At 50.5% G+C, this 12,531-nt stretch overlaps 1 protein-coding gene across 1 annotated transcript in view; it reads left to right on the forward strand.

Moving 5' to 3' along the window:
- The first annotated feature begins 4,004 nt into the window (after positions 1-4,004).
- Positions 4,005-12,531, forward strand: part of CDC42BPG (CDC42 binding protein kinase gamma) — a 59,325-nt gene continuing 50,798 nt past the window's right edge. The window contains exon 1 of the mRNA XM_034777430.1: positions 4,005-4,161. Within this exon, the coding sequence (XP_034633321.1) occupies positions 4,005-4,161 (157 nt within the window). The remainder of the gene's footprint in view (positions 4,162-12,531) is intronic.

A 12,531-nucleotide genomic window follows, 5' to 3' on the forward strand; every position in this document is an offset into this window, starting at 1 on the left:
TGGAGACTCCCATATTCTAATTGATTGGGTTTAGACTTTAATATTTTAAATAGATTCTATTGTAATTTTCAACAGGCAGTACAGTATGTGTATTGTGTTCATATTGGTTAAAGTCCTTTCACTTTTGAGCTGAATCACATGTTGATGGTCCTGAATCAAACTTCTATTTTGTGGGAAACTTTCCAATTTCAGCTTTTTTGCCCTAATTTGGAATGGGGGAGGGGGGAAGCTTTGTAAATGGTGGAATTTTATGCAGAGGGGAAGTTCTTAGCATGAGGTATTTTCACTAATTTGGTGAGGTCACTTCCTAGGCTAGAACTCCCCATGTATTCTCTATGCTGGGAATAGTGTGGGGGGATTCCTGCTCAAGGCTGGATTGCTTCTACAATCAAAAACAGCTAGTGAGTTGCTGTAGGATAAGAACTTCTAATATGTGCCTTTAACCCCCTCCCTGCTGCTGACTGCCACCTCCTACTGTCAGCTGAACTGAGTCCCTACTTTTTTGCTGACCCTATGTATGTCTCTCATCCTTAGCCCTTTGTAGGGAATCCCAGCATTGTGTGTGTGTGGCAGGGGTCACAATCATTAGATCAATCTTTGCAGCATGTGCTGTGAGGTGGGTAAGTATAATTTTGTGGCAGCAGTGGGAGAGTGGCTTGCCTGAGGACAAACAGTCTGGTGAAAGTAGGAATAGAACACAGAGTCCTGACTCCCACCCCAGTGCTTTTGCTATCAGGAGATGTCACCACCTCCCTGCCTGGCACATGCTGTCTGGGAAGGCTCTACAGTGTTTTGGGTCAGATGAGCTGTGTGGGTCTGGCATCAGTTGGTGCTGCTCTAGCATGAGGCCCTGTCTCTGCTTTCTCCTAATGAGTGGGCACAGCATTTGTTGGTTGCTTTTTGTTGTGGTGGCCTGATGGCAGGGAGAAGTCTCACTTCCTCCACGTGCCAGCTGGGAGGGGGATGGAGTCTGGGCTTGGAGTGAACCCTTGAGCTTCCTTGGGTTAGCTTGATTTTTAGCCCAATAACCTGCCTTTTAGTTCAGTCATCCAGCAGGGGGTAGTGTTGCTTCATGTAAGCTTCTTCTCTTCTCTCCCCCCCCCCCCCCCCCCCCCCCAATCCCTGCCATGGCCTCTGGTTAAACTGTGTAAGGAAACCCCACTGCTGTTGGGCCTATGTATCTTGGTGTGATGGGGGACCCCAGTCAGATTGGGGAGAGCAGTCTATGCAGCACTTGGCAGCCTGAGGGGCCCCAGTCTCTGTGTTGTGGCCTCTAGGTGCTTTCACAATAAACCAGGAAGCCAGCATGACCAAGAGGCTAGTACAAGGGACTGGAACCTAGACACATGGGTTCTATTCCTGGCTCTGCCCCAGATGCCCTGTGAGAGCTTGAATGAGTCCTTTCCCCCTCCCCTCCCCTCCCCACACAAAATGGCTGTTTCTCCTTCCACCTTTCCTGTTCAGACTGCAAGCTCTTTGGGGCACAGGATCTATGCAGTGGATAGCACGCTAGGGGTACTGATCCGAGTTAAGGTTCTTTAGATGCTGCCTTTATACTAATAAGGCACATGCCATGGTGGGGCATCAAGTGCCAGTGGGTGCCTCTAGGCCAGTGATTCTCAGTCTACTTACCATTGTGAGCCACAGATGCAGGTCTGTTTTAATCTGTATGGCCCTGAGGATGTCACATAGCACACAAATGTGTGCGAATTGGGTTGCAAGCAGCCCATGGGCCACAGGTTGAGAACCACTGCTCTACACCCTACTGCACTGCTAGTGGTAACCCACGCTGCGATAATGTAGGCTCTAGCCACTATCCTAATGCTGCTAGAGAGGGCTGCATTGGCCTTAATAGCTGAACAGCTGCCTTCCCCCTCCCAGGATGGGGAGCTGAGAGGGGTCTGCCTGAGACCCTCCACTTTGCCCCCAGCCAAACACCAGTCTTTCAGTGCCTCCTGACCTGGTGTGAGATGAGTTTGCTGGGTCAAGTGGACATAGTGTACTTAGATTTCCAGAAAGCCTTTGACAAGGTCCCTCACCAAAGGCTCTTATGTAAATTAAGTTGTCATGGGATAAGAGGGAAGATCCTTTCATGGATTGAGAACTGGTTAAAAGACAGGGAACAAAGGGTAGGAATAAATGGTAAATTTTCAGAATGGAGGGGGTAACTAGTGGCGTTCCCCAAGGGTCAGTCCTAGGACCAATCCTATTCAATTTATTCATAAATGATCTGGAGAAAGGGGGCAACAGTGAGGTGGCAAAGTTTGCACATGATACTAAACTGCTCAAGATAGTTAAGACCAAAACAGACTGTGAAGAACTTCAAAAAGATCTCACAAAACTAAGTGATTGGGCAACAAAATGGCAAATGAAGTTTCATGTGGTTAAATGTAAAGTAATGCACTGTGGAAAAATAACTCCAACTGTACATACAGGATGGCGGGGGGGGGGGGCTAATCTAGCTACAACTAATCAGGAAAGAGATTTTGGAGTCATTGCGGATAGTTCCCTGAAGACGTCCACGCAGGGTGCAGCGGCAGTCAAAAAAGCAAACAAGATGTTAGGAATCATTAAAAAAGAAAATAAGACGTATCTTATTGTCCTTATATAAATGCATGGTATGCCCACATCTTGAATACTGTGTACATATGGGGTGGTCTCATCTCAAAAAAAATATACTGGCATTAGAAAAGATTGAGAAGGGCAACTAAAATGATTAGGGGTTTGGAATGGGTCCCATATGAGGAGAGATTAAAGAGGCTAGGATTTTTCAGCTTGGAAAAGAGGAGACTAAGGGGCAGGGGGATATGATAGAGGTATATAAAATCAGGAGTGGTGCATTTACTTGTTCCTATAATATCAGAACGAGGGGCCACCAATGAAATTAATGGACAGCAGGTTTAAAACAAAAGGAAGCTCTTCACACAATGCACAGTCAACCTGTGGAACTCCTTGCCTGAGGAGGTTGTGACAGCTAGGACTATAACAGGGTTTAAAAGAGAACTTGATAAATTCATGGTGGTTAAGTCCATTAATGGCTATTAGCCAGGATGAGTAAGGAATGTTGTCCCTAGCCTCTGTTTGTCAGAGGGTGGAGATGGATGGCAGGAGAGAGATCACTTGATCATTGCCTGTTAGGTTCACTCCCTCTGGGGCACCTGGTATTGGCCACTGTTGGCAGACAGGATACTGGGCTGGATGGAACTTTGGTCTGACCCAATATGGCCATTCTTATGTTCTTGTCTTATTTGGGATGCCAGACAGGGTCTATCTCAGCCTGGCTCTGATGGGGGAGGGGGGTGGACTGGCTCCTCTGTGGCAGAGCAGAGGTGGGGAGAACAAGCATGTGCCATACCTCTCTCATTCCATCTTCCTTTTCATTCTAATCTTAATCTCTTTCCCCCTCTTTTCTTTCTGTTCTCCCTCCAGGGGCTCACCTGTCTGTCCATCCACCCCCGGCCCTGGCTGGCTGTCACTCCTCCTCACCTCTTCATCCCTTCTCTTGAGCCAGCCTTCCCTGAGGCTCTCCTTGTTTGCAGCTTTGCCTCTCCAGCCACCCCCCTGCCCGCCCCCTCTAGTTTCCCTTGGCCGTCCTCCATCTATCCATCCCCCCCGCACTTGCGCCCGTCTCTCCTGCCATCCATCTGTCCATTCCTCCCCATACACACCTTCCTTCCCTCTATTTCCCCCCGGCGTCTGTCTGTCCGTCCGTCCTCCATCCACATCCGTCGGTCTCTTTCTCCCTCTCCTCTCCTTTCTCCCCCCCCCCCCCCCCCCCCCACATTTTCTTCTGCCCCACTTTCCCCTTCTCTCCCTCCCCAGCCCTGGGGGCGTGGAGCTGTCAGAGCACATCTGGCACAGCTGGCCCCGCCCCTTCCCCACCTGGCCCAGGTGTCGGTAGCTCCCTCCCCATTGGGGGCCGGCCGGCAGGGGCGGGGCCCGGGCTGCGGGGAGTGGGGAACGGCAGGCAGGCAGCGAGGCTGGAGCGGACGGAGTGGGGCAGCATGTGCAGCCCGGTGGAGCGGCGCCTGGCCGGGCTGCGGGAGCTGCTACAGGGGCCCGGGCTCGAGTCACTGCTGGACGTGCTGCTGTGCCTGTACCGGGAGTGCAGCGGCGCCCCCCTGCGGCGGGAGCGCAGCGTGCAGCAGTTCCTGGAGTGGGGTGAGTCTCCTGCCCCCCGAGCGCCGTGCAGTGTGGGCTGGGCAAGGAGGAAGGGGGGGGTCGTGCCCCTAGAGTCCCAGGTGATGGGGGAGGCTGCCCCTCATAGCTCTTGCAGTGAAGGAAAGAAGCCTGTCCTGTAAGCCCACCTGGCCCTGTGCAATTAGAGGGGAGCTGTAGGATGGGGGGGGGGGGCTGCCCTCAGGGTGCAATGGGAGAGCTGACCCTGGGGTGCAATAGCAGGATATACTGCCGCCCAGCACTCTGCAATGCAGGGTGGGATACTGGAAGGTCAGGAAGGGGAGAGGACTTGCTCCCCACCATACGTGATAGCTAGGGGTGCCCCCACCTTGTGTAACGGGTATCCCTGTGGTGGGTGGGGGCAAGGCAGGAGTGGCTGTGCCTGAGTGCCCCCTTACTCTGTGCAGTGGGGGTGCAATGTGCCCCCTCTGAATGCCCCCTACCCCTGTTCACTAAGGGGCAGGGGGAGGAAATAGAGGTGTGAGCATGTAGCACAAACTCACACACTGCCCCCTGCAATGCTTCCCCCACCCCCTGCCCTTTCTTCCCTCTGGTCTGTGCTGATTGAGAAAGTAGCTGCTTTTATTTATATGGGGAGGTGGGCACTAATGACCCACTAGGGACTAGTCTGAGACTTGGCAAACTCATGTCATGCAGCCCCCTCAAGCAGTTGGCTTGAGTCTGGATCACTGCTAGGTGCTTGGGGCTTGTCAATACAAGGAAGCTCTTTTGGAATAAGGTAGGGTGTGAATTTAAAGCACAATAGTTATTGTGGAATAGTTCACTCTTACTCTGGACTAGCAGTTCTGGTTAATCGCCCTGTGCCACCCCGGCCTGGCAGGCAGGGCCGGCTTTAGGAAGTGCGGGGCCCGATTTGAACAGTTTCGAGGGGGCCCCGACAGGGATGACTTAAAAAAAAAAAAAAAAAAAAAAAAACACATTTAAAAAAAAACACGTGGGGCTTGTACTCACCGGGCCGCACTCCTAGTCTTTGGCGGCGGGTCCTTCACTCGCTCCGGGTCTTCGGCGGCACTGAAGGACCCGCCACCAAAGTGCCGCCAGAGACCCGGAGCGAGTGAAGGACCCGCTGCCAAAGACCTGGAGCGCCGCCGGGTGAGTAAAAATTAAAAAGGTGCCTCTAGCCAGGGAAGGGATTCTCTGCCACTTGCCCCCCCACTCTGGGCGACCCTGCCACTGGGCGCGGGGCCCTCTTAAGCGCGGGGCCTGATTCGGGGGAATTGGTGGAATTGGCCTAAAGTCGGCCCTGCTGGCAGGGCTCTTGTCATTACAGTATCAGAGCCTCCTAGTCTGGCTGGTTTATCCTCAAAGCATCTATCGGCTAGTGAGCCACTTACAAATGGGGCAAACTGAGGCAGAGAGGCTGTAGTGTGTTGCCCATAGTGAGACAAGGAGTCAGTGGCAGAGCTGGGGATAGAACTCAGGTCTCCAGTACCTTAACCACACATCCAGCCGTGCTAGATGTGCGGCACTGCTTTGTTGGAGGACGGTGATGGATTGAGAGGTGGTTTGATCAGTGTACAAGTATCTCCAGGGAGAGGAAACAGCAGGTACTAAAGGGCTCTTTAATTTCCAGCTATTGGTTCTTATTCTACTGTTCTCCACCAGATTCAAGTCAGAAACATTCAAGTTAGAAATAAGACTCCAATGTTTCTCAGGGACCAAACTCTGAAAGCAAGGGATGGGGGGGAGGGATGTCACCCACTCCAAACTGGCTGCCCAGCTGGGAGATGCTCCAGTCAAATGTGGGTTCATAGATTCCATGACCTAAAGGGACCGTTGTGGTCATCTGGTCTGGCCTCTGGTATAGCGCAGGCCAGAGAACAGCTCCAAAATCATTCCTAGAGCAGATCTCTAAGAAAAACACAAGTGATGGGGCTCAGTACAGGGATAACTGCGGTGGTATTCTCTGGCCTGTGTTATACAGGCAGTCAGATTCGATGGTCTAATGGTCCCTTCTGGCCTGAATCTATGAATATTCTTGTCATAGCGTGGCAGGAGCTCCATTTTAGTTCAGGCTGAGACATTCTTGCTGTTTAACAGCCAGTTTTTCTAAGTGCTGAAAAATCCACCTGCTGCCTTTATTTAAAAATACAGAATACCTGCCTTCTAACCATCCAGCTGTGTTCTCAGGGCGCCTTTGCTGTAGCATCTGGCCACCTCTCTCTCAGAAGGAAACCTACTCATTTGATACCAGAGCCTGTAAAAAGCTTGTAAATTTCCTGTTTGGCCCATCGCCACCAGCATACTGGCTCCCAGCAGACTGGTCCCTCTCCTGCTCCAGATACAGGGCGAATGATGGGAGGGCTCAAATTTTCCAAAGTGCATAAGGATTTCTGGGTGCAGAAATGGAGACATTCCTTAAAGGAGCTTGATGGAAGGGGTCCATTTAAGGTGCATTCAGTTGGGCAGTCCCCAAATAACGAAGTGGCGATTTGAAGCTGTTTTGCCGACAAAGGAAGGTCCCTGCCCCAAAGCTTGGACTAAACAGAGGAAAATAGGACAGGGGAGGGATGCTGCCAAGTGCAGAACTTTGGTTCTGAGAGTCATTTGTACATCTACTGTAATGGATTGGCCGCAGCATCGCCAATACTTGGGGTCTTTTTCTGTGTCCTACCACCTGCTGCCAATCTCTGAAGCCCCAGGGCTACGTTCATTTGCATGAGCTGTGGAGCTGGCCCCAAGACTGGCTGCAGCCTGTAGGTCCTAGTAAAGAGTGTGTTGTAGTTCCATGCTCACTCCAGTGGAGGATGGCTGCTCTCGCACCACAGACCAAGCCTCCTGAGATAAGTCTATCAACTAATAAATGGGGGGAGAGGGTAGATTAGGATCTCCTGGCCTCATAGCACAAGAACAAGGGCCCACAGTGAAATCTGAAGGTAGCAGTAAAGACAAGTGCAAAGCACTACACGTTGAGAAGGAAAAAATCAAATGCACAGCTATAAAATGGGAAATAGTTGGCTAGACAGTGGTACTGCTGGAAAATAATTTGGGGGTCGTCGTGGATCACAAATTGAATGAGCTAACAGTGTGATGCAGTTGTGTGGGTTTAAAAAAAAAAGCTGATATTATTCTGGGGTGTATTAACAGGAGTCTTGTATGTAAGACCCAGGAGGTCATTGTCCTGCTCTGCTTGGCACTGGTGAGGCCTCAGCTGGAGTGCTGTGGCCAGTTCTGGGTGCCAGGCTTTAGGAAAGATGTGGATAAACTGAAGAGAGTCCAGAGCAGAGCAACAAAAATGATAAACGTCTTTAGAAAACCTGACCTGTGAGGAAAGGTTTAAAAAAAAACCTGGGTGTATTTAGTCTTGAGAAAAGACTGAGTGGGGACCTGATAAGTCTTCACCATCCTCCTTAAAACAGCCCTTAACGTATTTGATCAATTGTTCTCCATGTCCACTAATGATAGGACAAGAAATAATCTGCAGCAAGGGAAATTTTAGGTCAAATATTAGGAAAAAATGTTCTAACTCTTAGGGGACAGCTCTGGAACAAGCTCTGAGGGAGGTTGTGGAATCCACATCACTGGAGGTTAAGAACTGGTTGCAACAAACACCTGTCAGGCATGGTCTAGGTTTACTTGATCCTGCCTCAGTATTGGACTTGATGACCCCTCAAGGTCCCTTCCAGCCAGACATTTTTATGATTTTATGAAACTCACAATGGATCAAAGGATAGAGTACTCTTTTTAGACTATGGTACTTGCTGCCACAGGAAGTCACTGAGGCCAAGAATTTACCAAGTTTCAAAAAAGGATTGGACAGGTTATATGGATAACAAGAATATCCAGTTATAGCTAATGTTCGCAAACTTGGGCAGGGATATTAAACCTCAGGGTTTAAGCTCATCTTTTAATTTATTAGTAATCAGGAGGAGACCTTCATTGGGAATATATTATCCTACATCCGCTCCCTCCAGCATTCCTGCATCTTCCTCTGAAGCATTAGTGGGTGGTGGTGTTTGTATTGCTATAGTGCCTATAAGTCCTAGTCATGGGCAAGGGCTCTGCGGTGCTAGGCACAGTACAAACACTAAACTCTATTCCTGTCCCCAAATTATGATGATCTAAGTTCTGGGTTAGACAGCCCTCTGGTCTGATCTAGTCTGGCAATACCTAGCTTCCCAGGTCTAAGCCCCGTGTCTGCCCCTCCCTTGTAAAACTGAGGCTGATAATTCAGCAGCTGTAAAGGGTGGGTGATGACATTTCATTAGCTAATTGTAAAGTGCTGTGTTCTCTCCTTCCACTCCCCGAGAGTTGGTTTGCAGGAAAACAGGAATCTCTGTGTTGTGAGAGTTTGCATCCACTCCCACTGGTTACGTGTATTCTCCATGCTGGGAGTGATTTATGCTGCAGGAATGAAGATTGGAGGTGGTGTGGGGGGGAATGATCCTGCTTCCGTGTTCTTTGTTTTTGTTTTAAGTCCTTTCTTCACAAGTAAAAATGTGGGAGAGATTCAAAATGAGAAGGCATGATTGTGTGCCTTCCTCCTGTGTGAAAGTGAGATCCACATCAGGCCCTAATGTCTTGCTATAGGGGTGTCTCTACCCCGTTTGCAATACCATTGCCCTAGCACTCAAGCTGACTGAAATTTGGGATTTCTGGTTTGCAGGACATGTCAGACTTGCTGAAAATTGTTAATTTTAGAAATAGGGAAACACTGTTTCCAAAATGTAATACCTATCCCAGCAGGTGCTCAGGTGAAACTGACCTGATTCTTGTCAGTTTCATTCTGTTCTCCACTGAATGAGGGGTGAAGCTGACCTGAATCATGTGAGCAGCTGCTGAGGACCCTGGGGATTGTCACTCCTAGGTGTACCTGCCATGGTTCTGGGGACCCAGGACTTCCAGGTCAGCTGGTTCCCTGGGCTGCCTGGGGAGCCAGCTGCCCCAGGACACTGGCTAGTAGTAGGGAGCCTGAAAGTCCTGGCTAGAGCAAGGGCTTCCAGGCTTCCTTCTGGGGGCTGAGAGCTGAGCCCCAGTTAGAGTTGGGGATCCTCAGGTTCCCTTCTCCATTGCAAGGTGCCTGGAAGCCCAGGTATCCCCAGTCTGGGGCAGTCCAGATGGTGGGGCTGCCCCAGGACCACAGACCCTGGAAACCTGGCTCCCCAGCAGCATGCTGGGTGATCTGGCAGGGAACCTGGCAAGAAACCTGCCTGCGATTTGACAAACCGTCAAACCCAGAGAGTATTTGCAAAACACTTCAAGTTCACCAATTGGCTTTTTTACAAAACTTGGAAAATTTCCATCCAGCTCTTGCTAGGACATGGCTTGTTGGGGATTTTTAATGGTTTTATGTAAATTGGGGAAGTGCTTTGTGACTTAATGAGTCAGGTGTGTCCTAAAGGAGACATTGCGCCCACAGGGGTGCACTGGGCCTAGCTGTGGGGGGAGAGTGGACAGATCTGGTTATAGTCTATGATGTCTTCTTGCTACTCTAGTTACAGTTGCACAGAGAACCTTGAAAATATGATCTGGTGCAGCAATGGCTGTCTGAGTTGGCAGAGAGCCTGAAATGATAGCTCTGGATACTGCCTGCGAGCTCTGCTAGCCAGCAATGGTACTTCAGAGGTCAGCATTATTAACTGTCTCACCACTGCTCAAAACATGAGACTGGAGGTGGCTCTTATCAGGGCCAGCTCCGGTGTTTTTGCCACCCCAAATGGGGCGGGGGGAAGCTGCGGCTTCATTCTTTGGCGGCAATTGGGCAGCAGGTCCTTCCCTCTGCGAGGGACTGAGGGACTTGACGCCGAATTGCCACCAAAGAGCCGGACGTGCCGCCCCTTTCCGTTGGCCGCCCCAAGCACCTGCTTGCTGCGCTGGTGCCTGGAGCCAGCTCTGGCTCTCATGGAAACTGGCCTGCTGGATAACGCAGGCCATAGAATTGTATCCAGTGGTTCCTGTGGTGCAGATCATTATTCTTTCCTACACTCACTCCAACGGGAAACCCGGATAAGAAACGTGGCCAAGGGACAGAACACGTGAGTTCCATTCCTAATTCTGCACTGGCCTGCTGTGTGCCCGTGGGCAAGTCCCTTCCCCTCGGTGTCTGTTTCCCATCCCACCCTCTGTCTGTTTAAAATGTGAACTCTTTGGGACAGGGCCTGTCTCTTGCTGCATGTCTGCCCAGGGCCAGGTGTGATGGCAGGGCTGGTTCTTGGTCAAAGGGTCTATGTGCACTGGACTGGACTGGGGACTCAAAGACCTGGGTTCTAGTCCCTGGCCTGCTGGGTGCCCTCGCGTGAGGCAATTGCCCCTTTCTCTGCTGCTCTTTCATCCTCTGTAAAATGGGGCTCCTGTTATTCTTTTGTAAAGTGGTTTTGAGATCCACAGATGAACACTGCTATTGCTGCAACGTTAAACAATTATAACTAACAATAGATCGTTCCGGGTCCTTTAATTTTAACAGACCTCTAAAATTTGTCACTTGGAGGAAATGAGAAGCAGGTAGATAATCAAGCTATTGACTTTTTGGGTCAAAATAATGCCATTCAGAAATAAAAGCATAACTTCTGACTGATTTTTAAGGTCAAAAGGACCCATTGTGGTTCTCTAGTCTGATTTCTATGTATCCCAGGCCCTAGGATATCTCTGAAGTAACTCCTGGTTAAACTAGGATTGCTCTGCTAGAAATACATCTTGTCTTGATTTAAACATTGCCACTGATGGGGAACCACCACAGCCCTTGGTTAATTATCCTGTCTGTTAAAACGGGCACCTGGTTTCATTCTGATTTCGTCTCACTTCTGCTTCCAGCCATTGGGTCGTGTTCGACCTTCATCTATTAGACTGAGGAGCCCATTTTCAAATTAGGATTCCTCATGTTGGTACTACTAGACTGGGACCAAGTCACCCCCTCACCTTCCCTTTTGTAAGCGAAGCTGAGTGAGCGCCGGGGCTTTAAGGGTTGTGTGATAAGTGGTGAAAACGCCTCCAGTTGTTAGACTATTTCTATCCATAATAGATCTGTCTTGATGCATACTGCAGTCGGACCCAGCAGCCTTAGCCATGGATCAAGCCCCATTGCGCTAGGTGCTGTACAAACCAAACGAAAGATGGTCCCTGCCCTGAAGAGCTTACACTCGCACTAGTCTGGCTCTGGCCCAGCGGCACGCTTTTAGTTATTTTAAAAGGAGTGTGACTGTGTTTTTGGAAAACCTCAGGTTAGTCAAAAACAAGCTCTTCCGAAAGGGTCAGGCCAGTGGCCTCCTTCCTCAGGCACCTTAAGTTCTCCTCTGTAAATAGCTGACGTTTTTCAAACAAACATTCCTCACTGCTTTTGCAACCCCAGCTTTGACGTACAGCAGCCTCATGAGATACCAGCTGTTCTTCTGTGTAGGCCAGTACCACCTCAGGCCCCAGAAGACTGGGGGAGAAGAGGCAGACAGCGGGGGTGGGCCAGTTGCTGCCCAGACCCCTCCCCTGAGACGGGGGGAGATGTCCTGTTCCATCTGACTAAGTGCATGGGGTTGTCCCTGTTGTGCTAGATGCTGCCCAGGCCTGCCAGCAGAGGTATGTCCCATGGGGCTAGGTTCTGTGCAGCCTCCTACCAAGAAGCACTTCCTGCCCTAGAGAGCTTCCAATCCAAGCAGAGTTCACAATTAATTAATTTTTCCAGACCAGAAAGGGGTTGTTACAATCTAATTGGGCCTCATGAATCACACTGGCTGGAACAGCTGCTGCTTCCTGTGTTGAGCCAACAAGCCGGAGAGGGGCCTAGATCTATCACGTTGGGACAAAACATGGAGGCTTGATTTCAAAGTTCTGCAGGTGCCGGGGGAATCCCCCCCCCCCCCCCCCCCTTCCCAGTGTCTAACAGACAGAATTTGCTTCTGCATTCCCTGTGTGAATTTTAATTCCACTCCCAGCTGCTGGTTCTTTAACCCAGGGGGAGGGGTTGAACTGGGCCTCCTTTGCCCTCCCAGTTGAGAATCGTACTCTTAGTTTACCGAGCCAACGTGGATGGAAGGCCTAGTCCCTGAAAGAGAGGGGTGGTGTCACCGGGGAAGCAAGGGGATGAGGCATGTGCTTCACGTTAAACACATATAGGCAGGGCCGGCTCCAGGGTTTTGGCCGCTCCAAGCAGCCACCACAACAACAACAACAAAAGTCGCAATCTGCGGCGGCAATTCAGTGGGAGGTCCTTTGCTCCCAGGCGGAGTGAGGGACCGTCCACCGAATTGCCACTGAATACCTGGATGTGCCGCCCCTCTCCGGCGCGGACGCCCCAAGCACCTGCTTGATAAGCTGGTGCCTGGAGCCGGCCCTGCATACAGGACTGGAGTCTTCAATCTGCTAAAGAAAAACGTAGTTGTCCAGTCTTATTGCTCAGGCCTG

This window comes from Trachemys scripta, chromosome 7 (assembly GCF_013100865.1).
Source record: "Trachemys scripta elegans isolate TJP31775 chromosome 7, CAS_Tse_1.0, whole genome shotgun sequence".
Classification (NCBI taxonomy): domain Eukaryota; kingdom Metazoa; phylum Chordata; order Testudines; family Emydidae; genus Trachemys; species Trachemys scripta.